The sequence below is a fragment of the Mustela lutreola genome, chromosome 7, assembly GCF_030435805.1.
Source record: "Mustela lutreola isolate mMusLut2 chromosome 7, mMusLut2.pri, whole genome shotgun sequence".
NCBI lineage: Eukaryota > Metazoa > Chordata > Mammalia > Carnivora > Mustelidae > Mustela > Mustela lutreola.
Window position 1 is genome coordinate 122256055 of NC_081296.1, and position 24820 is coordinate 122280874.

The 24820-nt window shown below is 54.0% G+C and overlaps 1 protein-coding gene across 3 annotated transcripts in view; it reads left to right on the top strand.

Moving 5' to 3' along the window:
* Positions 1–23546, top strand: part of SMOC1 (SPARC related modular calcium binding 1) — a 148575-nt gene extending 125029 nt beyond the window's left edge. Inside the window, exons 8-13 of one of the 3 annotated variants that reach the window (XM_059182450.1) lie at positions 4090–4282; positions 4821–4903; positions 6660–6765; positions 15672–15916; positions 20891–20944; positions 21427–23546. In XM_059182450.1, the coding sequence (XP_059038433.1) occupies positions 4090–4282; positions 4821–4903; positions 6660–6765; positions 15672–15916; positions 20891–20944; positions 21427–21443 (698 nt within the window). In that variant the 3' untranslated portion in view covers positions 21444–23546. The remainder of the gene's footprint in view (positions 1–4089; positions 4283–4820; positions 4904–6659; positions 6766–15671; positions 15917–20890; positions 20945–21426) is intronic. The other 2 variants (XM_059182451.1, XM_059182452.1) reach the window with 2 other exon arrangements.
* Positions 23547–24820: the final 1274 nt, after the last annotated feature.

Below are 24820 nucleotides of genomic sequence, written 5' to 3' on the forward strand. Positions count from 1 at the left end.
CTTTTGTCTCCTCAGATACAGAATGAGTTTTGCCCCTTGATACATTCTGATTTATATTTGCATGACCTCTGGAGAAGCACTGGAGGAATAATCCATTGATTGAGCTATTATTGATTGATTGACTGAAGGGTGTGAGAACCTACAAAAGTCCTTGTATAAGGAGTAAATTGATCAATGTGGAGTTGAGCAAGTCAAGGTGTTTCACATGCTACTGCTGTGTAACAGTCCACCCCAAAACTTAAATGGCAGACAACAAAAATAATTTATCCTTTAATTTATCATGTTTCTGTGGATTGGCTGCGTGTTTCCCTGGCTGGCTCTGTCTGAACTCACTCCTGGACTCATCCAGCTGGAGGGTCCATGGGATTGGGTGGCCAAGATGGCCAAGGGCATGCCTCTGGCGGTCGGGCTGGCTGCAGACTGAGTGACTCCTGTTTTCTTCTGTGCCTTTCATCTTCCAGTGGGCTGGCCTGGCTTCCTTCTGTGCTGTTCTCAGGGCAGCTTCTAAGAAAGTGGAAAGTGAGGTTGCAAGGCCCCTAAAGGCCTAGGCCTGGAAGGGACACGCTGTACCTCCCACCTGCCCTTTCCCTTGGTTCAGGCCAGTCAGCGTCTGGGTGAAGGGGTCTGAGGTGCGATTCACCGGAGCCCCTTTCTAACTATTTGCCACACCAAGGAAAAGAAGAATTGGGAATCGAATGAAGATCAGACTAGCATCTGGCAGTGAGAGATGGTGTTGAAGAGGGGTAGTAGGGAGCAAAGCCTGGGAGCAGACTCCCAGGGGGGCTCCCCCGCTCTGCTACTCCCTAGTTGTATGACCTTGAGGAAACCCTGCAGCCAGCTTGCGTTCTTGGGTCCTTCTCTGCTCCCTGAGGGTAATAATAGCACCTATCTTGAGGCTTGTGGTGAGCTTGAAGTGACTTAATATAAGCCAAGTGCCTAGTTCTAAGCTTGGCCCCCTGTAAACCCTGAAACAGGTGTGAGCTCTTCGTCTTCGTTTTGTGTCCTCTGATGGCAGGTGAGTGACAAATGTGGCTTTAGGTTTTCAGTTCCACAGCAAAGAGGCAAAAATACTTGGGTACAAGAAGTGTGGTATGTTCAGGCTGAGAAAAACCATTGGTTCAGAAGAAGCTGTGCCGTGTTAATGGACAAATGCATGCGTTTACACACTTGGTTTGGAATGTGGCAGATATGGGGAGTCTGCAGAGTGACTGACCCAAGAGAACGTCACGCTAAAGATAAATTCATTTTTCTCCCAGCGCAAATTATTAGAGGCAGCAACCTGTGTCTAAAATTTAGCAAGACAGGCTCAACTGTCAGAAGCTCTTGACTGGGGTCCCAGCTCTCTCCTCTGGCTGAGTGCACTTGGGAAAATTCATGAATCCCCCCAAAGCTCAGCTCAGTCTACAAAATAGACATAGTCCTAGTGCCCCCCTCAGATGGACAAAGAGAATAAGCAAGCAAAGCCCTTCGTCTATCACCGGGCACGTACTACTCAATGAATATTTGCTTTGACTGTTATTCATATAAAGATGGTCTTAAGGGAGATCTCTTTTGGAAGATAAATTTTCTGGGTACTCTTCACAAATGGTTAGTGGTTATTATTATAAATTTCTCCTGTCTCTTTCTTAGAGGGGCATCTGGAATTTTCAGGGCCTGTCCTAAAGTAGCAAGCGAATGTGCCAACAGGCCATCACCCCTAGACATAGCCTTCTCTCTAATTCCATGCCAGGCCCATGTTTCCAAATTAGCAAGAGGTGTCCCTTGTGAGGTTTTTATTCTCCATCGAACTCCATGCAGCTTCTGTGGAGGCTGGCAGCACACCGTTCAGGGCAGCCTTCAAGGACTTCCAGAAGTCTGTCGACAGCCCCCAAACCATGGGATGCTGCCTCCTCTTAAATGACTTCTCTCCTCATTTCTGCAGTTTCGGGATCCCCAACGGTGTGAAGTCAGGTGATCGTTCCCCCTGCCCCTGGGAAAGTTTCCCCCCGCCCCCACTCTCTTTGCCTCTCGCTTTTGGGCTGATTTATGGCTTTAGAATGTTGGCCCAGAGGATCTTAATTTAAAGCCTCTGTCGGGGTTGTTGCATGAACATGGTGCCAGTAAAAAGCTGTTTTCCTTTGGTTTTGCTCCTCCGTCGCCTTTCTCAAGGCATGAAATATGAGGTCGGGAAGTAAGGTAACCAAACTGGGATGGTGGGAGCTCTTGAAAAACTCTTGCATCATCCAAGCCAGGGGCCCAAGGCAGGATTCTAGGCCTTTAAGCCAACTTCATGTCTCTGGTAAACCCATCAATTTCTGTCTCTTACTCATCAATTTCTGTCTCTTATTTGAGCTGCCTCTAGAGTCTCTTCCGCTGGTAGTTCTAATTAGGTTCAGAATCCCTCCTCTGGAGTCTGTCTGCTCTTACAGACTCCTGTTCCTCTAGCCATAGGAGTTCTGTTTAGTTGTGCTGTATTTACTTTATAAGAACAGTAGTATTTTTTTTTTCATTTTCCAAATTCAAAGTTATATTTTGATTGTGAATGTGTTTTGCTCACCTGCCTCCTCCCCCTGAGATGTCTTTAGGGCACTAAGCAGACATTCCCTCCCCCACCCCCGCAACAACGGAGAATCAAGGGACTGTCGCTTTTCCACGTTTTTTCTGGGAGAAGAATCTTTTGCCCATTGTGTGACTTTTCCCGGAGACCGCGTGGGACTGCTTCGCGGCTCCGCGTGCACCTGCTTTGTTGAAACACCTGTGCTGCTCGTCTGTGGGTCACTGATGGAGCTGCGGTTCAAAGGTTTGGCTCCTGTTGAGTTCAGTGGCTGTGACTTGGACCGTTTGGGCTCTTCAATGAGTTCCGTGAACCTCCAGGCTGCTGATACCGGCTTCCTGACTCGAAGAACATATTTTTATTAACACACTGTTAACATTTCATGGGATGCTCAAGACTATTCCTGTCATCTTCAAGAGGAAAGCTGTGGCCATCACGTTCGTGAAGGAAATAAAGACATAATAAAGAAATAGACAAAAGAGAGTAATAGTTCAGGTTTATGATGTGACCCCTTTTACTATTAAAAAAAAAAAAAACAAGTGGATGTGGGCACATGTATTTTTTCATGTCATAGGTGCAAGACAGAAGGTCTAGGGCAGGCGGTGTTTAATTTCCATGGGATTCTGGGGTTTTCACAATTTTTTTTATACCAAGAAAAGAAACCCAATGCTATTTATTTTTTAATAACAGCAAGACAAATGAAAACATAAGAACCACCCAACAGGAAAGGGACATCAGGCAGGTCATAGACTGGTGGGTGGGGTTTTCAGGCCAGGGACCCGGCTCGGGGCGCCGCACACAGGCTGGGCCCGGCTCGGGGAATCCAGGTTGGGCTGTACAGACGTGTTCATGGGCTGCCCGCAGCTGCTGAGCACAGACACTTCCTGTGGGCGTCTTTCTCTCCCACTGGATAGAGCAGCACCATGTCTTGGCCTCGGGCCTGTCGAGCCTACTTTGCCCAGCCCTATTGGAGCCTGGGAAGGAGTGGGCTTGGGCTGTGTTTCTGCTCCTGTTGGGCGCTGAGCGTCGTTCCCCCAAGGCTGGCGGCTGTGGCTCAGTCCTGCTGGGTCTGGGCTTGGGAGAGTGTCTGCACACGGGCATTCCTGCGTCTGCTCCTCAGCTCTCAGGGGTTAGGCTTCTGCACCTCTGCCTCTCCCAGAGCCGGGAGAGGAGCCTCAGCGGGAATCACTCTGAAAACAGTCAGGAATTCCCCCCCCCCCCCCCCCAGGGCAAACTGCTGTTCAGATAAGGAGCGGCCTTGCAGCCCCCAGCTGGCTTGTGGCCCTGCTGGAAGGAACTTCTCCAACTACGTGTGAATGCTAACGAACCCTGGCAGTGGAGAGGCTTTGGGGAGGTTCTGGGCCTCCAAACCCCCACTCCATCCCCACCCCCACTGTGGGGGCCTGTGCAAGGCCCCTGCGGGAGCCACAGCTCTCTGCCGGGTGATTCCCCAGCCATCTGTTTCTTGGGGCCAGGCTGGATCCTTGCTGGGAAAGCAGCAGTGAGTGATATGCTGCAAGAGTGCGAGTCACCACAGGCTGCCTCTTCTCTTGCAGAGAGAGTCCATTCATGTGACCAGGAGAGGCAGAGCGCCCTGGAAGAGGCCAGGCAGAATCCCCGGGAGGGCATTGTCATCCCCGAGTGCGCCCCCGGGGGGCTCTACAAGCCTGTGCAATGCCACCAGTCCACTGGCTACTGCTGGTGTGTGTTGGTGGACACGGGGCGCCCACTGCCCGGGACCTCCACGCGGTAAGCCCTCCCCACCCCACACACCCGGAGCCTGTCCAGTCCCTGAGATGGACCCCGGGGGGAGGAGCAGAAGCTTGCTGTTAGGCTAGCTCCACATTTCCCTGCTTGCCTGGCCCGGTGGGAATCAAGGCACTAGGAGAATGTTTCTGCACTGTGTCCTGGGTTCTGGTCACAGTTCTATTCCTTCTAGCTGAGTGACCTTGGAGAAGCAGGTTGGAACCTCAGTGCACTAGTGAGGAGGTTAAGGCCCTGCCTGAGTCCCTAGGTTCTGTAGATCCCAAAAGTCCTGCATGCAGACACAAGGTGACATCGCTCTGCTTGAGTGACAACTGGGGACATGCCCCAACATGTCTCTGTGGGAACATTGCTACCAGGATTGGGCAGTTGCTGGACAGCGCAGGAGATAATCCGCAGCCTGCCCTGGGAGTTCTAAGCTCAGTGGCAACAGGATGGTTGCTACCAGCTGTGGCTCCAGCGGGCTCATGAGGTTCCTGGCCCCTCCTCACCCCTCCCCCCACTCCCGTGTCTCTCTTCCCAGCTACGTGATGCCCAGTTGTGAGAGCGATGCCAGGGCCAAGAGTGCGGAGGTGGACGATCCCTTCAAGGACAGGGAGCTGCCAGGTGGGAGACAAGGCTGCCCCTTGCTGATGCCCTCCTCTCTTCCTATTCCTGCACCTCCCATCATGCCCAAGCAACTCCTTCCTCTGCTCTGGCTCTGTCTCCCCTTTTGTAGGATGGCATGGGGGTTGGGGGGTGGGGCAAAGCCTCCCAGGAGCCTTGGGACCTGCATCCAGGCTGGGATTCATCCCTAAGGACGCCGGTGCCCTTGAGCCATTTGTTCCTCCTCCTTGCTCTTAGCTTTTATCTTCATAATGTAGCCATTGGGTTAAAATCATATTCTTGCGATCCTGCAATTCTTTGTCCATCCGGGGTGATTGGGATAGTGTTCCAGGGGCTGAGAGGAGAGCTTTCAGGGAGGGGCTGTCCTGAGGGGTATGGGCAGTGTCCGTGGCCAGCCCAGTACTATGCTTTCACAACCATCCCAGTAGCACAGCACTGTCACTGGGATGTGACACAAGATGCGCAGGTAGGGGGCCCAGAGCCTCCAGCTGGCTGCTGTGAGGGGTTTTTCATATTTACAGTGTGCTCTGCCAGCGGGTGACAGGAAGGTCACTAAATTTTGGTGGCTTGGAACAGAGTAGTCTTTAGCAAGCACAGACTCCGACCTGCGCTGAGGGGAGCTGGGCCCCCTCCCCACTCCCTGTCAGGACTCCACCCTGAGAACTAAAAGCAGAATCTCCTGAAAGTCCTGTTGTGAAAACCAGTCTGTCCCGAGAGATTGGAGTTGTAGAGGCCAGAGTACCCGCTTCGGGTCCCCCCCACCCCCAACAGCATGAACTGAAATTCCGCCATGTGCCGGGCACGAGGGTGAGATCAAGGGCTCTGAACAGCACGAGGCTCCCACAGCTGAGGACACAGATACAAATAAATGAATACAAGCTGGTATAAAGAGCCGTGGCAGGTGCTCTGAAGGGGAAGAGCCGTGAGCCGTGAGCCGTGAGACGTGAAGGGAGACTGTGGTTCCAGGTCCGGGGCTTCTCTGAGAAGGTGGCGCTTCACCAGAGACCGAGTGGGTTGCTGGAGGGAAGACAGAGCTGTCACCGCAGAGAGGAGGGTTGTGGGAATGACCGTAGGGCCCAGTGGGGGCCAGCAGTCATGAATATACAGGGATGCCCACCTATCTGGTTGTTCACACCAGCAGAGCTAATGCATGGGGGAGAGACTGGGGTTTTGCCGAAACCAAGCAATGGAACAAACTAGAAAGGAAGGGAGGTTTTATCATCATCTGAGCTGGATGAGACAGAAGTGAAGAAAGGAGATGGTTCTTGGACAGATAAACTGGTAGGGCTACTTGAGTCACCTCCGTCCACTGGGGGACATCTTCATTCCTTGTGCCCCCTCAGCACCTGCTCGTTCTCAGGAGAGCAGTGTTTGTGACGCTCTAGCGTGACCACCTGGTCAGACTCTCCCCGAGCTAGCTGGCGTTCCCAGCAGACTCTGAACTTGGGCGGATAGGGACCCTGTGTACCTAATCCCTAACATTTGACATAGCGCCTCAGTTGATACTCAGCAAAAATTTGTGGAACGGAAGAAAAGTAAAAGCATGATTTTCCATTTGTTCTGCGGGTCCCTTGTGGGCGGTGGGTAGAGGAACTGTGGGGGTTTATGAGACTCATCTGAGCCATAAATAGTTCCCAGAGTGGATTTGGCTGGGCAAGAAGGACCTGGGGAGGTTTGGGAAATGGTGGCAGTTGAAGAAACCGTTTGCTTGATTACTTACCTGGAAGCTGCCTTTAAATCTCACTTTATCTTTCAGGCTGTCCAGAAGGGAAGAAGATGGAATTCATCACCAGCCTCCTGGATGCTCTCACCACTGACATGGTGCAGGCCATTAACTCAGCAGCGCCTACTGGAGGTGGGAGGTGAGAATGTGAGCAGGACTCAGGCCTAGTGGGGGAGGTGTGTCCCTGACTTTTCAGAAGTGGGGAGGGGCTAGGCAGGGCAGGGGCCTGTCCCACCTTCTGCCAAAGATCTTCTGATCCTCTCTCCTCCCGGTTCTTGGGGACTTGCCTGCTTCTGCCTTTTAGTTACCTGATGACAGGCAAGCTCAGGGCGTCTGGAGACTTCCAGCACCTTAGTCTCAGGAGTGGATGCATTGGGGTGAGAGTCCTCAGTCGCAGGAAGGAGGAAGGGGTATGTAACAGGAGCAGAAAGGAAGGACAGAGCACTTAGTGAGTTTCTTCTCTTCCAAGAAGGCAGGCATCATGAGCTTTTTTGACTTCCTGAAAATCCAAAGGGCTCCAGCTGGGAGGTTGGACATTGTCATACCCAAATCCATCCTAGTTCAAGGGACGATATGTAGGTGAAGGCAGTTCTAAATGAGGCTGAAATGCACACATGCACCATGACCAGCATCCCAGCACTCACTCATTAGCCCATTAGGCCAGTGGTTGGAGTACACATCCATCCATCCATCCATCCATCCACCCACCCATCCATCCATCCTTCCATCCAACCACCCATCCATCCACCCATCTATCCATTCAGCACCTGGTGAATGTACACAGCATGCCAAGCACTGGTCTAAGGCCTGGGAATGCAGGATGTGAGGCATATTCCTGTCTTTAAAGTTTGCAGCTTGGTGGGCACCCTAGACTGTAGATAGATATTTGCAAATTGCATCCTAAGTATGAGAAATGAGGTGGAAGAACAGGGAAGGATTTGCCAACTCAGTCTGGAAGAATCAGAAAGGCTTCCTGGAGGAGGTGATAGCTGGACAAGTAGGACTGAGACAGCAAAAGAAGGGGAGTCATCAGGAAAAAGGAAAGAATACTGGGGCTCCAAGAAAGAGAGTATCCGTAGTCCAGGAGGCCTGGGCCAGGAGGACAGGGTGAGGAGGAGAGGAGAGTGCAACAGATGAGACAGAAGGGACAGTTGGGAGCATGGAAGCCAGAGAGGAGGCACAACAGGGGATGAATGTGGAGGGGGTTCAGCAGTGGAAGAAGTAGCCAGGCTCGGCAGGGTTGGGCAGCCTGCCTCTGGGCTCCGAGGCTCACCGAGGGGGAGCAGGGCGAGTCCCTTCACCTCTGCCCAGAGGCAGAGCTGTCGTCAGCAAGGCAAGGAGTGCCCGCATGGTGACAGGCCCAGGCCCGTAAAAGGCCCTGGCATGGCTGCCTGGCCAGCGAGCCACAGAACCATAGGGCATGTGTCCGGCACAGGGAAACAGGGCTGTCAGTGATGCTGCCACCTGAGGCAGGTGTGGGCGGCTGTCCAGGAAGCCCAAGGTTAGGTCATGTCCAAATGAATGCAGAGCTTGCCACCTCCCGGGTGCCGCTTGGAAGCTGCAGTCCAGCGCATGCAATCTCAGCAGCCCCACGGGCCTGTGAGCTCTTGGGTTGGTTTCTGGTTTAACACACCCTGTGGATGGGATCAGCCTCCCCAGGAGGCCCAGCCCTATGTCTGAGACGATGGAGAGGGCCTGACAGGCTGGCGGAGGGGGCTGCTTGGGGGCAGCTGCAGGCGCTCGACCACTGAGCAGCTATGGTGGAGAGAACCATAGCCAGACTTCCGAGAAGGGTCGGTGGGAGAAGATGGTGAAAACTTACTTAGTAGTCCATGCCGTGGTGATTTATGCTTGGAATACCTGTTGTTTCCGGCAAAAATGGGGATGAGATACTTGTGTTTATTAGAAGAGAGTGGAAAAAGTATCCAGGAGGGGGCATGGGCTTCAGAAGTCCAGGTCTGGGCGCTTTGCCCCCACAGCCCCCTGGAGCTGGCGGCCCTGACCAGCCACTTGGGGAGCCTGCCTGTGTTTCCACAGCGCTCCTGAGGAGGCAAGATTTCAAGTGTGTCCCACTTGCTTCTTGGGAGCCGCCCCTTGAGCATGGTCTGGCCTGGGCCCCAGGTGGACTAAGGGCATTAGGGAAGTACCAGAACTAAACGGGTCCTGGGCCAGTGGGTAAGGGACCCACAAGGGACTGAGGGCACAGGCAGGGGCCCCTGGCTAGGGGACATCAGGACTTGATGCCTTGCCCTCAAATTGCAGGCCAAAGGGATCTTTGCAGAAAATAAAAACTAAGAAGTGTATGATGTTTTTAATCACAGTTTTTAATATCCATGTGTCTTTAGGGAAGAGATTTTCTTTTTTCTTTTGAAAAAAAAAAAAAACCCTCTCTTTAAGGTGTAATACAGATATAGACTTGGGAAAAGATGAAAAAAACATTCTTTCCTAAACATGTTTTCCATTTTAAGCTCCTAATATGCCAGATCGTATTTTGTTTTGATGGGAATGAAAGGTTTGAATCACACGGGGAATTGTGTTACTTAGAGGCTGTATTCATAATCATAATACAGGCGAGGGGAACCAAGAAATAGACTAGAAATCTAGGCGGGGGCAAGGGGACACAGGATGAAGGAGAGAGAAGCACTTGTACAGGAGGCCACTTCCTGGATTTCAAGTCCTCCAAGGTCTCTCTCACTATATTTCAGGCGAGTTCTAGCTCTGACCTGAGCTGGCCCTGCAGGAGGGTCTCACTGGCCATGTCCTCCCTCCCTTCATTGTGCTCCAGCCGCTGTCTTTCTCAGTACCTCCAACAGACCTTGAATCTGAACCCTCCAGGTTCCTGCCTGCCCCCCGGGCCGCCATGCCAGCTACTGCTACAGCCTGGAATATCAGGCCCCTTCTTTCTGTGACCAGCCCCGACTATCCATTTTAATGTCACCTTCTCAACAACCAGCCAGTCTAAAGGAGCTGTCGGTCACCTTCTATCTCCACACCTCTGTTTAATTTCTCAGCTGAGCACGTACACTAGCTGATATTTTGCTGGTTTATTTATTGTCTGTTTCACCCCTACTGAATGAAAATCTAAGTTCTATAGAGAAGAAACATGGGTTGCGTTCTTCCCTGCTGTGTTCCTAGCACTTGGAATAGTCCTTGGTACATAGTAGATGCCCAATAAAATATCCGTTGAATGAATAAGCAGCTGAAGGTACCTTTTTATCCTACCCATCAGAGGGTTCTCCACCTGCTGCAAGACTCATCATGAGGCCATCATCCACCATGGCCCTCCTTTGTCACCAGGGCCCTAATGCACTCTGCGCAGGCCCCAGAGACTTGGGGCACTGTGTGGATGGACCCTAGATAGGCACCTTTGTATGAAGAAAGCGCCAAGGCACAGGGCAGCTGAAGGTTGGGCGGCACATCTGGAAGAGGACTATGGAAGAGAAGTTGGGAATCCAGGCTGCCTGGGTTCTGGCCTTGGCCCTGAATATGGGCAACATTGGGACTGTAGGCATAGGAGGCTGAAGTCAAGGAAGACACATCCGATCCCTCCTCCCTCCTCTCAGGGTCTGGTAATTAAGGCTGGCCATTTGCTGGGGCCAGCGGGAAGAGGGGACAGAGCAGTCCTATCTTCTCCCTGACCTACCACCTGTTGGGTCTAGAGATTCAGGCTTTGTACAGACTATTACATCTCTGGCCTTCCCTGGTATAAGCTCTGTGTGGAGTTCTGTGGGCAAACAGGGACAGAGGCAAAGTCCCTGGCCTGGAGGAGCTTCGGTCTGGTTGAAAGAAGAGGTATACAATCCCGGGATTGTGCTATGAACTCAGGGGGCAACAGAGGGCAGGAAAGTGCCTCAGGGACTTGGGCGTGGGAGGGTCGGAGAGGGAGGCTTCAGAGAGATGACATTTGAGCCACATCCTCAGTGTGAAGGGGAAATGTCCAACCTAGAGGGACTGGGGCAGAGGAGCCCTAGGAGCCGTGAGATGGGGCCCCGTGCAGGGAGCCGTGAGAAGTGCGGCTTCCATCTGGGAGGCAGGCAAAAGGTGGAGCTGTAGTTTGGGCAGAGGCCAGATCATGCCGGACCTGGGGATTCATGCCAGGGCAGCACGACGCCCGTGATTTAGGTGAGTGTTTGGAGGAATCATCCTGAAGGCTCTGGTGATGCGGGATGGGGAAGGGAGCAAGATGGAGTGTGGAAGGTTACAGCCATCATTGGAGGGGCAGGTGAGGAGAGGCCGCACTACAGCTCTGGGGGAAGGGGGTGGTGGTTTGCTGAAGCTTTAGCAGCGAAATTAATCCGATTTCAAGATGATTTGTTAGTTACAGGACATGGCAGGGAGCGGAGATAGCTGCTTCCTTTTCTGGCCTTCCAGACTGATTTGGGTGGGGGAGCGGTACTGCCCAAATCTGAGAATAGGCAGAGTGCAATGGGGTGTCCACAGAACCACCTGCAGTCAGTGCTGGGAGGGGTGGCCGGCAAGTATCGTTGGAAGCTGGCAGTTCTCAGTGAAGGTTTCGGGATGATTGAATCATCCTCGTGGTCCTTCCCACTGGGGCTCCAGGGGGAGAGCTGCCCCAGATCGGCCCTCCCATGGTGCCCCATTAACATTTATCAGACCCCAAGGAAGAGTTCTGAGATCCCAGCTGGCAGAATCTTCTCGAGCAGGGAAACCCTCCCCTTTCTCCATCTCACCCTAGAGAAAGTCAACTTTGAGGGGAGGTGGGATGGGCTGTGTGAGCCTTCTGGTGAGAGACCGTGCGCGCAGTGGCTCCCCCCTTCCTGCCCAGTGCAGCTACTTGTCGATGGCCTTGCAAGGAAGAAGCTGGAATGTGGCTGACTTGGCATTTCCCAGCCCCACCCGCCCACACAGCTGGCAGGGTCCAGACTCCTCTCCAGATGGGGCTCAGTTGGTCTGCTTGGCTTGGCTAGTGCTTCCAAGCCGTCCTGCCTCACCTTCTTTAAAACTGCTTGGGACAGCAGAGCAAGGCCCGAGATGTTGGCCAAAGCAAGTTTTCTCGGGGCGAATGGGCCTGGCTCTCCAGCTGTGCGTTGCTGCCAAGGCAGGCCTGGCAGGGTGCTGCAGAAGCAAAACTGAAAGCATTGCAGGACAAGGGCAGCACCTGTCCCCTCTCCATTCGGGAGACAACTCAATGGGGCCAGACCAGGGAGGCGCCTGGCTCGAGTGGGTTCCCTCATCCATGGAGGTGGGAGTCAACAGGACAGCCACCCAAACAGCTCAGAGACAGAGTTGCCACCAGTCTTACGATTTGTTTTTCCAAAATCTGGGATTTGGTATCCTGTGGGTGTGACTTTCCATACCATATCCAAGGAAGCTTGGATAACTCTACACATGCAATGAACCCTTTCAGTAGAGTAGAGCCTCCCCTGCAGGGAGGCCGGTGGCACGGACCACCAACGTGGAGTGATGTAAGGGACCATCTCGCCCTCTGATGCAGGGTCCCCAGCCCTCACCTGATGAGCAGATTTGAAATCCAGCAACTCTGATCTCTAGGGGCTGCTGGGTGCACATATGGGAGAGAACGGTTGGAGCTTTGGTGCCAGTGTAAGTCAGCCTGGAGCTAGGAGTGCAAACTGCCAGTGTTTTCAGAGGATACTTCTGGAAGGCTGCAAGAGCTGGAGGGATCAGTGGGGTATGGTTTTGAGGTCAAGGATAAGTTAGGGGGAATCTAACTGTGATGGAAGGGACTCCAATAAGACTGAGAGATTTCTGGAAACTCTGGGGGGAGGCTCTTTTGCCCCACTCAGCCAGCACTCCCCTGGGAAAATCTCAGCTTCTCCTTAGCTAACTGAGACCTCTCTTTGAGTCTTTTGCGCATGCGCGCCCACTGCCGGTTTGACCAAACCCAGACTCCTGACCCAACTCAGTCTTGACTTGATTTGGTATGACGCATGGTATGGACTTAAAGCTGTTATAAACCCAGAAACCTGGTTTTCAGAGTTTTAGACTAAATATCTTCAGTAGTTTTCCATTATGTTTTGTTGGAAATACTTGTTGGAAACAGCTTTCAAACCCGTCCAGCTACTGTCCTCTATCTCGCCCCATCTTCTTCCAGAAGGCTTATGGTTAAACATTCTTCTGGGGCCATGGCTGCAGTGTCCTTCCCTCTAGATCAAGGGTTCTTCAGCTGAGTGCATGAGCTTGGATGAGGTTTAGGGAGTCCAGTCAGCAGAGTGCTACACGCATATGCATTTTTCCAGAGAAGACCATAGCTTTGTTTAGGTTCTCGAAAGGGCCCGTGATCCCTCAACGCTGAGAAATTCTTGCTTTAAATGCACTTGGAGTTTGGCCAGGGTAAAGCACTGGGTTCCAAAGTAGGACCCTAGAGCTGTCACTGTCACACATAGAGCTGAGCTCTGTGATCAGCAGTGTGGATGGGATGTGGGTTTCTGGAAGTCAGAGGAGGTCAGAAGCAGGGAGCCCTAGGCAAGCTGGGGAGGAATGAGGAAGAGGGGTGCCCCTCGGGGCCCACAGGACAGGCTGAGGGTGTGACAGGGTCAAGGGACCCAGAGGCACTGCTTGAAGGGGCCTCAAAGGACTTCCTCCTGGGAAACGAGCATCCTCAGAGCCTCCAGGGCCAGGTCAGGCCAGGGGTCATGGCTGCAAGATGCTGGGGGGAGTGAGGAGGGCAGGACCAAGCGGACAAGGGTGACAGGGCAGGGAGAGAGAGTCAGAAGACAAGGAAAGAAGAGGGAGCAGGAGCCAAAGGATGATCACTCCGTGTGGGGGAGGTTGTAAAGTGGGGCGAAGAGCTGCTTCTTGCGTGGACCGGCCCAAAGGAAGGTGGGGGAGCTCCCTCGGTGCAGTCCCTGAGAAGCGGACAGGCGGGAGCCCCAGCAACACGTGTTGGAGGCAGTGGGCCTCTCCTGGCAGGGCGGCTGGGCGGGATGACCTCATGCCTTCCCGGCTCAGCGACTGAGGTTTTATTATTCCAGCCTCTAGGTAGACATGACGCTATGCGCTATGCGGAGCCTAAAGGTTAAAGAAAGAGTCGCCTTTGCCGCCACAGGGCTCCCATGGCCCCTGGCTGGAGGGGCCCAGACAGAGAGCGCTCAGTGGGAATGCAGGAGTGCCTCCCTGGGGGCTCGTCCTGGCTCTTCTCTGCAGCCCCGGGCGCCTCCCTCGCATTTCGGGGAACACAGGCAGACAGGGTGCCCCAGAGGGAGCTAGCCACCCTCCCTCCTGTGCCTTGAACATCTTGAGAGAGAATTTTCCGCTGCTCACCTGGTCTGCCCTGCAGGCTTGAGAGTGAATATGGTGGGTATAGTAAAGGAAGTTTTAAAACCCCAAAATACCATGTGCCAACAGAAACAAAAATCTGAGTTCCACAATGAGTAACTCCATGTCTGTTTCAAAGACCTTCTGAGCCATGACAGACCAGGTAGATCCCCAAAGAGCCAGGGGGGGACGGTGCCTCGCACCTTCCCAGGTACTTCCTGCATTAAACCCATGGGGGTGACATTCTGCTGGCAGATGCGATAATTGCGCTGTCTGGGAATCAGCCCAGGATGCCCAGGGGTGCTGGCCCGGGACTGCAATCCAGTTAATTAGCAACGGGCATTTAGCAGGAATGCCTGGCTTTTTGTGGTAATGAAACTTCTTTTCCCCTAAATGTTGAGGTCACCTGTGGATGGGAAAGGGAAAGAGTTTGCTGGCTTGTTTGTAAGGGTGGGGTCAGAGATGGTCTCCTCCCTTCTGGAAAACTCAGGAAACCCCAGGGAAGAACCCCAAGGTATTGGCAAGTGCCTTGGATATTGTTCTTGCCAGAGATGGTTTCAGAATGTGCTGGCAGCCCAGAGCCCCTGGTCTGGAATCCCTGTGTGACAGTGACCCCCTCCACCTCCATTTCTGATCCACAGCAGGGCTGTAGTTCTGCTCAGGGCTCTGCAGACAACTTGAAGGTGTTGGCCTCCCAACCTGAACCTTCCTCCCCCCTACAAAGGGAAAGGTGCCCAGGATTTTGAACACAAGGGCCTGAGCCATATTTACTCAGTGCCAAGCCCTGGGAGCAGAAGCTACAGTCACCCGGTCTGGAACAGGCTTGTCACTGGCTCTAAAAGTTTGAACTATTAGCTAGCATCCTGAATGGCATCAGTAAATCAAATGGATGGGTAGGGCGTATGTACTGTTACACATAAAAACACTGGTCTTTCCACTTTATGTGCTGTGTAGACAGGACGGTGTTAGATGTGTGGTCATTACTGTGCACCTTGACCCCAGGAAGCCTTCTTGGTACTAAGCAAAATCTCCAGGGGTTCCAGTATACCTTTGGCTTCCCAGATCCATCCCAGACCTCCAGTCTTAAAATCTCTGTGTGGAGAGACACACCCCTAGCAGGTCTGGGACTTGTCAGGTTCAGAACCTCTGTGTCCATCACAACTGCCTTCTCTCCAGTTCCTACTGTACTTGGTGCCTGACAGGCTCAGGCCCTGGGAGCTTCACACCGAATCATTACTGCCTGGTGTTAGCATATTGGGTTCTGTCCCAGCAAGATGCTGAGGAGTTTGAGGCCAGGGTTGTTTGTCCCAGAACCTGGCCTGGTGTTGGGTGTGTGCGCATGCTCAATCATAGTCCTGATTACTGAGTGTTCATGTTCCTATGGGAACAGCAGCTTGTCCTGCAGAGAACCCCAGGCCAGGAGGACAGCTTGGATGCCAGCTGCATTTTACTTGGGTGAATTAAATCTAACCAGTGTATCTGGAGCCCCCATCTTGTACAGGAACACTCCTGGCTATGGTAGAGGGTGAGACAGGCTGATGTAATAAGAGGGATGTGCTTGGGGACCCTGGAAAAATAAAGTGTCCAGTCTTGAGAGTCAAGCTGGAGAGGACAGCTCCATCCTGCTGCCGGCTGTGTGGGGCTGGGAGGTCTTTGGCTCGGGGGAGCCATTTCTCCCCGGCCGCAGGCAGCGCAGCACAAGGACCCCGGCATCTGACCTTGTGGGAGACACCTGTGGCAGGACGGGTGGCTCCAGCAGGATGCTGAGCGGGGATCTCGGGGCGGGGCGGGGGTCTGCCTGTGGCCCAGGTTTGCAGAACCGGACCCCAGCCACACCTTGGAGGAGCGAGTGGTGCACTGGTACTTCAGCCAGCTGGACAGCAACAGCAGCAACGACATCAACAAGCGTGAGATGAAGCCCTTCAAGCGCTATGTGAAGAAGAAAGCCAAGCCCAAGAAGTGCGCCCGGCGTTTCACTGACTACTGCGACCTGAACAAGGACAAGGTCATCTCGCTGCCCGAGCTGAAGGGCTGCCTGGGTGTTAGCAAAGAAGGTGAGTGCTCGCTCCCGGGCTCCTGGGCCTTCCAGAACTTGGCCTACGGGGGCAAAGGGACAGGGGGCTCCGGAGAGATGCCTGGGGCAGTGAAGGAGTCCACAGGCAAAATCCTTGTCCTCCCATGGTCTACCAAGGAGATAGATAGGAACGTATTTACAGACATTGTGCTGAGTGCTGGGAGAGTGCGTTCGGATAAACCAGCTGCGTAACTAGCAGACCCACGCATGTAATGGTTCAACACAGGAGAAACTTGTTCATCTTGCCCATGTGATCGTTCAGCATGTGATTCTGGGTCATGGGGTGTGTGCGTGCGTGTGTGTGTGTGTGTGTGTGAGTGTGTGTGTTTCCAGGAGGACAGATAGGAATGGAGACTGCTCTGTGCACTCGCTCTGAGATCTTGGCCGAGAATGATTTGTCATTTTTATTATGGGCTTCCAGGTCACCGTGGGGGTCATTTCCATTCCCAGTCAGCCAGAGGGAGTCAAGCACAAAGCAGTGCACGTGCCCGTGCGGGAGTTTTATGGGCCAGTCCTGAAGTGACACATCCCCTCTCCTATCCCCAGGGTTGGAAAACGGCCTCCAGGCCACACCCCACAGTAGGGAAGGCTGGGAGCCCAGGAAGAGGAGGAGAACATGGATTTGGGTGGAAACCTAATCATCTCTGTCATGATAGAACAAGTGTGGAGTATTGTAGGAACACGTGTAGGAGCACTGAAATTAGCTCAGGGGCAGACGGCCTTGGAAAACCTGGTGCAGGAAGTGATGTCCAAACCAGCCATGGCCCTGGGGCCCCATCTAGTCCGTGGCCTATTTTTGTATGGCCTGTGAGCTAAGCGTGGTTTTTATATTTTTAAAGGGATGTAATTTTCAACCAAGAAGAACAAATGACTGTCTCTACTTGGCCCACAAAGCCTAAAATATCTACTACCTAGTCCTTGACAGATACGTTTGCTGAACCCTGGTCTAAACGGATACCCGAGCCACGGGTACAAGACGGCCAAGCCAGTGCATCAGTGGAGGGTGGGGGTTCTCAGCTACGGCAATTGAAGGCTGCAGGCGTGGAGGCGAGGACGGGTTGTAGAGGAAGATGTTAGTGGGGCTGAAATGCGTATTTGAACGTGGCAGCCGCCCGGGGCTGAGGAGGCAAGCGGCGAGTCTCAACTTCATAAGGTCCGCGGAGAGCTGTCACAGGGGCTCGGGCAGAGAAACGACTGGATGGGTTTTGCTTTAAAAAATCATTCAGGGGGTGCCTGGGTGGCTCAGTGGGTTAAAGCCTCTGCCTTCAGCTCAGATCATGATCTCAGGGTCCTAGGATCGAGCCCCACTTCTGGCTCTCTGCTCTGCAGGGAGCCCGCTTCCTCCTCCTCTCTCTCTCTGCCTGCATCTCTGCCGACTTGTGACTCTGTCTGTCAAGTAAATAAATAAAATCTTTTTAAAAAATAAAAAGAAAATAAAAAATCATTCAGGCTGCAGTGCAGGAAATGGGTTTGCAGACGAACAAGGCACCCACCGGAGGCTGTGGCGGGAGATGACAGAGGCACAGCAGGGGTGAAGCGAGTGGATTCGAGATAGTTCGAGCTGTGGTTCTGGTGACCAAGTGGATAGAGCGATGAAGGTGGGCTCGGGCAACTGGAGGGGGGGGGTCTGTTCACAGAGTTGGGCGACGTGGAAGGAGGAGCAGAGCACGTGGGGCAGCAGGGAGACAACCAGTATGGTCTGGACATGTCAAGTTGGAGGCACCTGAAGGATGGGTGGTTCTCTAGTGCAGGTGAGGGGTCTGGGCAGGTCATACCAATTTATTTGAAGTAGAAGCTTTGATAAAGCTGAGCTTGCCCAGGGAGAAAACACAAGGGCTTTCCCTGGCACTAACCCTCAGTTGTCATTGAACCCAATGGGTAGCCCAGGAAGTGGATGAATGACCACTAGGGACCCTGTCTCGAGACCTCCCCACTCCACAGCTGGTTCTGGCCCTGCCTCTGGGGCCTGTGACCCTGGAGGAGTGAGCTCGTTGCTCCAGCCCCTCCTGTGTGATCGAGGAAGCTCTGTGTGTTCCCCCAGGATGCAGGACAATGTCATGGCTCCAACCCTGCCTCAGCTACAGACTCGCTCCTTCACCATATACAAACCACACAACCGTTCTGGCTTTGGGTTTCTTCATCTGTACAGTGGGTATAACCAGGGTATTTACCCCATAGGATTATTGTGCTGATTCAGTGGGACAGTGAGTGGAAGCATTTATTCAGCCCCAGGGACAGTGAAGGAACTGGATACAAGTTCAACATTCCTGTTCTTACGATTATTGCCTGGGGAAGCGGCATCCCCACCCTGTAGCCGGGCCTTTCCAGTGTCCCCGCCAGCACCGGGCATGGCACCGTTCCGTTCCTATCTGCCCAATGACCTCATGGGTGAGGGGGCCACCCGCTCTAGTGAAGCTTGGAGTCTGCGCTCATCTCCCAGAGCATGGGCAGGGGTCCGTACTGGAGGAACCCACCCAGTGTTAGTGTGCAGCCCAGCCCCAGGAACATGGAGGGACCAAGGGGGTACGGACTCACAGGAGTCTGTAATGACTCTGTCCTCAGTCCGCTCTAGTCTACGCACCACACAGAAGCCAAGGAGAGGCCGAGGGTGGGGACCTCTTGTCTGCAGAGCAGAGTGGGGCTTCCGGGCCTTTCTTGGAAGCCTTGCCAGATGCCAGGGTCTGCCAACGCTGGCTGCTGCCTAAGACCTGAGGGGAGCACCCAGGAAAACTGTCCCCTGGGATGTGATACTTAGGGAGCCCTGCTCCTCCTCACCCAGACTCGGCCGAGGCTTTCGTGTCAAGTTGCCCAGGGATGCCCCCAGAGTGCTTTCTCCTGCCAGAGAAAGGACCATTAATGGGAGGCGTAGGGGAGGCTGGGACCAGGTTTGTGGGTGAAGAACAGAAAGGCTCTGGAGCCGGACAGACCCGGCTCTGCCACTCGCTAGCCCTGTAATTTCTGGCAAGTCATCTAAACTCTCTGGCCTCAGTTTCCTTGTCTGCAGAATGGAGGTGATAGCATCTACCTCATAGATTTGGTGTGAAGATTTAACAAGATGGTGCCTATGAGGCACTTAGCCCAGTAACCCAGTAACCCAGTCTGTGGTGAACGCACATAAGAAACCGGTAGTAGTAGATGAGCGCACCCACGGGCTGAAGGCAGCTTCCCTGGGGCCCTCTGCTCTGGGGAGTGGCAGAAAAGCCACTTGGGTAGAAGGTTACGTGGGGCCTGAGCCCCGCATTGGCCATCTGGTGACACACGGTGCCCTCTGGTGGGCTGAGAGGGGCTTGCAGGCCCGGTGGGGGGGCTCCAGGGGGCTGGGGGAGCACAGGTAGTTTAGGAACCAGTGTCGCTTTGGGTCTCAGAGACCACATTTTCTGGAAATGCCTTGTGAACACTGGTAGTTTTACTCAGCAGACTGTGCACTGGGGGGCCGAGCTGTCGGCACGGCATGAGGGGCCAAACGTTCGGAGGGCCGGGCCTTCTTTCTTGGCTTGTCCTCCCCAGCGAATAAACCGTCTTCGTCAGGCTGATGGTCACCGTCCTGTGAGGCCGGCAGACGGGAGACTAGTTCCTGCATTTGTGAGACCTCCCAGCCCTCCTTTGGCATTGCCCAAGGATGCGCCGGGTTCCGGCCTTTCCTCCCCCACACCCCCATGCCCCTAAGAGCGTGGTGCTGGGGGGGCAGAGCCAGGCCTGAGTTCACTTCACACATAAAAGCTAAGCCTCAGTGGCCCCATCATAACATGGGGATGATTGGATCATTTCGTAACTATCATATAAAGTGGCCCCGCAGGGTAAATGACGAGATTTAGGTAAAGGATTAGTGCCTTAAGTCTCCCCAAGTGAGGGCTGGGTCCTCCCTGGCCAGCGTTTCCTTTCTCCAAGTCTCTGCTTGGCCCGGTGGCTCAGCTAAGGCACCTCCCGCCACCTCTCTCTTTCTGTGAATCTTCCTGCTCTCAACTGAGAGAAGCGGCCACTGGACAGAGCCGATGAATGATGGGATTCTGAGTCACGTGGGATTCTGTCCCTGCCCACCTGCTGGTTCCCGAACCCATCACTCTCTTCCCAGGCTCGTTTCCTCATCTGTAAAATTGGACATCTCAGTTTCTGCCCCTGGCCCGCCCCCCAACTGGGGTTCTGTTGCTCTCAGGTCTTAGGAATGTTAGCGTAACAGGGAGAGGGGAGCGTCGAGCTGTGGGCCCGCATGGCCCATGGGTGGGTGTGGGTTCCCGCAACACCTTGCGCTCTTCAAAGCCCTTTCTCCACTTTATGAATTCAGTCCGTCCTCAAGGCAGCCCAGCGGCACAGCTGTGGCCTCAGTTCCCATCCTGTAGACTGGCCCAGCGGGGTTATGGTACGTGTGCAATGTCACATAGCCTCCCGGGGTCACGCGGAGCTGGCCCAGCTCCCACTCCTCCTCAAGGAGCCCTGGGCCCTGCAGGAGCCTTCAAGACCCATCAGCACCCTATGGGGCAGAGTGGGTGTTAGCAGAGTGAGACTTGGGCCTTGGTTAACTCATGCAATTGCTCCAAGCCTCAGTTTCCAGATTTGCCGGGTGAAGGGGCAGGACCAGATGGTCACTAAGGTTCCCTCCATCCCTGATGTTCTGTGACATGGAGAACCGGGACCCAGGAAGGTTATGCAAATGTCCATTGGCATCAAAGCGCTTCTTAGCTAATAGCTGGGGGATTTCAGAGAGGCGTTCCAGTGAGGGCCTGGCCTTATGGAAAAGGGACTTTGTTTAAAGGTGTTGGTCAGCGATGGCTTCACCCAGACAGAAGAGGGACCCCACCCACAGAACAGGAAGCACGGCCACACAATCTCTCTCTCCTGAGTCCATTCTTCATTCCAGGGGCTGGAGGAGACAGCCACCCAGGTACAGAGGAAGCCCCGCCCCACCAGTTCTCTGGGTCAAGGCCCCCTGAGTGTCATATGTTCCTGTTTGTTGCAGGTGGTAAGCTCAGCAGCGTCCCCCAGGGAAAATGGGCCAGTCCAAACCCATTCAGTAAGTTGTCTTCTTTCTGGGGTCCCCTCTGTGGGCCCCCTAAATGCAGCACTGGTAGTCTGGCCCAAGTGGAGGAGCTGGCCAAGTTACCTAGGCTCCCATTTTCCATTTTTGTTTGCTGGGGACATAGGGAAAGATTGGTTCGTTCTACAAGGATCTGTCATCCCTGAGTATAAAGCCACGCCTGCCTCTCCCAGGTTGAACAGCTAGTGTCTCCGAGTCAGATGGCCCATAGGGGGCTGCATTCCCCCAGCCGTGCTTCCTGGGCAAGGCATCATTCTCTGGAATGCCAAACTTGCTTCAGGGGTCACAGTGGTGCTCCATGGGGGCAAAGGATGGGTTGGTAAAACAGGGGCTTACCTGTAAGTCTGGGCTCCCTGCGTGCTGCCCAGCCCGTCTCTAACAGGCTGCTCTTGTGAGGAAATGAATGTGTGCGGTTGGCCCGCCTCTGACCTCTTGCTTCTCTTTTTTCCCTTTCCCAGTAGGACGCCTGGTCTAAGGAGCAGAAAACCAAAGGGCAGGTGGAGAGACCAGGGAGGCAGGACGGACCACCCTGCACCCAACCTTCCCCAGCTCCCCTGGCCCGGCCGCATCCCGTGTGACATAAGTGGTGCCCACCGTGTTTGCACTTTCAATAACTCTGATTTGCGTGTTTTCTTTTGGGTTTCATTTTTAAACACCAGTATCTCATACCAGTGGGAAAAGGAAAGGGAAAAAGGACTGTTTATTCTCTCTCTTATTGTAAGTTTTTGGATTTGCTACTGACAACTTTGAGGGGTTTTGTTGTGGGGAGGGTGGGCAGGAGGGTGTTTGTTGCTGGGACTGAGAAGAAAGAGATTTATATACTGTACATAAATATATATGTAAATTGTATAGTTCTTTTGTACAGGCGTTGGCATTGCTGTTTGTTTATTCCCCTCCCTCTTCCTGCTCTCCTTGTGGGAGCTGTGGACACATGGCCCCGATTTCTAGACCCCAGGACTGTAACCCCAGCCCACCTGGATTCCATTTGGAGGCTAAGCCCTGTGTGCATCAAGACGGGAGCCCTACGATGATATTATAGACTCTGTTGGTTCTTTTTTGGGGGGAGAAGGGTCCTGCCCTTGCCTTAGCTGTCAGATCTGGCAGGTCACTGGGCATTTGGCCTTCTCAAGGGAGGTTGGGTTGGGGGACAGGTGGAGATGCCCCCTGGAGGGAGGGCAGTAGCCAGCCCAGGCAACCGTTCTCACATGCCCACATGGTCCTACTCTCTGGACCCTCAGGCGGCCCAGAACAGAATCCATCCGTGGGTATGCCAGGGTCCTCATGACCCACTGAGCAAATGATCCCCAGACGATTTGCATGAGGTCCTTTGAAACATTTTTGCCCGTGTTTAGCGTCTACTCTGTAAAGCACGGGAAGGGAGGCAAAGAAGAAAAAGAGAGAGTGGGGCCTTCTATTTGGTAGATGTTTGATGTTTAAGCCATGGAGGAAAGAGGACAGAGGCCAGCACTGATGAGTGCGCTGCCAGCCCCCTGCAAACGCACAAGCAAGGCTTCCCAAGACCGGCCCTCTCAGCAGTGGGGTCAGACGGGGTCTTCATCTCCACCCCGTATCTCCCCTGCCATTCTGTCTTCAGTGGTGATGACAAGCCTGAGGGAGGAGCTCAACTGGTCATCTTGTTGGTGACTCCGTGGTTTATTTGTTTCTTAACCTAATACTGAAGAGTGTTCCTTCTTCCTCAAATGCTCCTAAGGGCTTCTAGGCTCAAGGCCAATTCCAGAGCAAAACTGATCCTGGGCCTTCAACTTCTGCCCCCTCCTTGGAAGTGTAGGGCTAATAACCCAGCTAGGGGGGAAATCCAGGCCTCACCTTCCACAGACATGTTTCTGGGATTCCATGGCAGCCCGCCCAGCCTTCCTCTGCCCGGTGGCCATGCCCATTCAGACAGCCATTAGACAGCAACAAGTGACACCGAGTGTCTCTTCCCATGAGCAGCCGTGGCAGCATCAAAGGAGGACAGGTGGCCCAGGACCGGTGCCCCTATCAGACTGGTCCTGGAACTCTGGCCTCATCTTGTATCCCACCCAGCATTCCCATAAATGCACCCAACTCAGCAGACGGTGTATCCATTTCCGGTCTGGAAGGCATTGACACCAGAAGCACGAGCCCACGCAAGGCCCTCCTCAGGGAGCGCCCAGGGTGGAGTTGGGGGTCAGCACAGCCTTCTCAGGACATGCTCTGCTGGGGCTTCATGCTAGAGAAGGTTCTTGAGCAAGTCCGAGAGGTTGTCTCAGGGGTGACTGGAGGCCCCGCCCCAACATGGTAAGGAGGAAAGGGAGCACCCCCCCAACCCCCGCCCCCAGCATTGGCCTGCACAGATGACACAACGCGTCAGAGCAGGATGGACCTTCCAGGAGGCCCCAGCCCCTTTCCCGGGGCCTGGAGGAAGCATGAAAACACAGAGAGGGCGCCCCCCTGTGGAAATTCAGAACTCCTCCTCCCCAACCCTGGATCTTCTCTCTCACACGTGTGGGCTGTGTTGTGTGGCTTGCCTTTGTGAGGACAGAGGGAGGTATTTGTAGCTTGTTTTATAAAAAATAAAAATGAGTAAACCTTGGTAGCTCTTGCCTCTTTCTTTGGGTGGCTTCCCCGCATGGAAGGGTTTCTTTTTCTTGAAAGTTTGGTGGCTTTCCTCGGTGCTCTGATTCTAAGAAGTCCGAGTTGTCAGATGAGAAGGGAACCCTGAAGTGGCTGAGGGGTGTCGGCCTGCTTTGCTATGAGGACATTGATCCCTTTGGCCTTCACCTGCCATGTTTGTACATCTTTGTACAGCTGCCCACCCTTCCCAAAACCATCACCGGAAGGCCGTGCTGTGGGGGCAGGCCTCGGGGGTGGGGGGTGGGAGCCCGATCCATGGCTTCAGGCTGGCGGGGCTGGGGACATCAGCCATACTTCCGGTCTCAGGACCTCAGGTGGGAAGCAGCTGCAGACAGGGTGCAGATGCCCAAAGGGGTTCATGCCATCTCTGGGGTACCTACTCTGGTTGAGGCTGCTGGCCTGGTCTCCATTGCTGGGGGGGGGGGGGCTTCGACTGGCAGCCAAGGGGAGGCTCTAGATATTCTCCAGTATACTGGCACCTCTTCTTTTCCTCCCCTCACCACACAAAGGGGCAGGCTGTCCCTCGAAATGGCTTCTCCACCACCCTCTAAGAACCTTCTCCAGAATTTCCTCTGCCACACTCTGCCCTTCTGTTCTTTGCCAGCAAACAGAAAGAAGGTAATTCCTCTTGAAAACCCTCCCCTACCCCTTTATGCAGCTAAGTGCTTCTGGGAAAGAGGGTCACCCATGCTTGTCATCATGTGGGTTCAGCGCTGACACTGAGTCTCCGGGCTCACCGCCGGCTCCAGCGCGCTGTCTACGCGCCCTATCCTGTTTATCCCCACAGCCCAGTGAGATGCGTCTTTCTCTCCCTTTCACACGAATCGCACTCGGGAGTTCAGTGACTTGCTGGTGGCATCACCCGTAGCTTTCCTGCCCACTCCTGGCTGCCCTCCTCCAGGCGCTAGAACAGCAGCCTCTCCCCTCCCCGCCCCCAATCCTCTCCCCAGGGGGACCCCGGGGGACCACGTGGTTGCATTCAGCTCTGAGCGTGTTGTACTCTGAGGTGTTTAGAGTCTCAGTAAACGCCCCATGATTTGCTGAGGCCTCCCATAGGTTTCAGGGGTTTGGCGGAGAGAAAAAGGGGAGGCATCTGCCCATGTGGGACGTCAGTAGGAGACTTGGGGCAGACCAAGCCTCCGGCAGAGACGCCCAGCCTGGTGTGGGAGAGGACGAGTCTGAGCTCGCGTGTGAGTGCGGGGCCCACCTGCAGCCCCGTTCAGCCTTTCTCTGCTT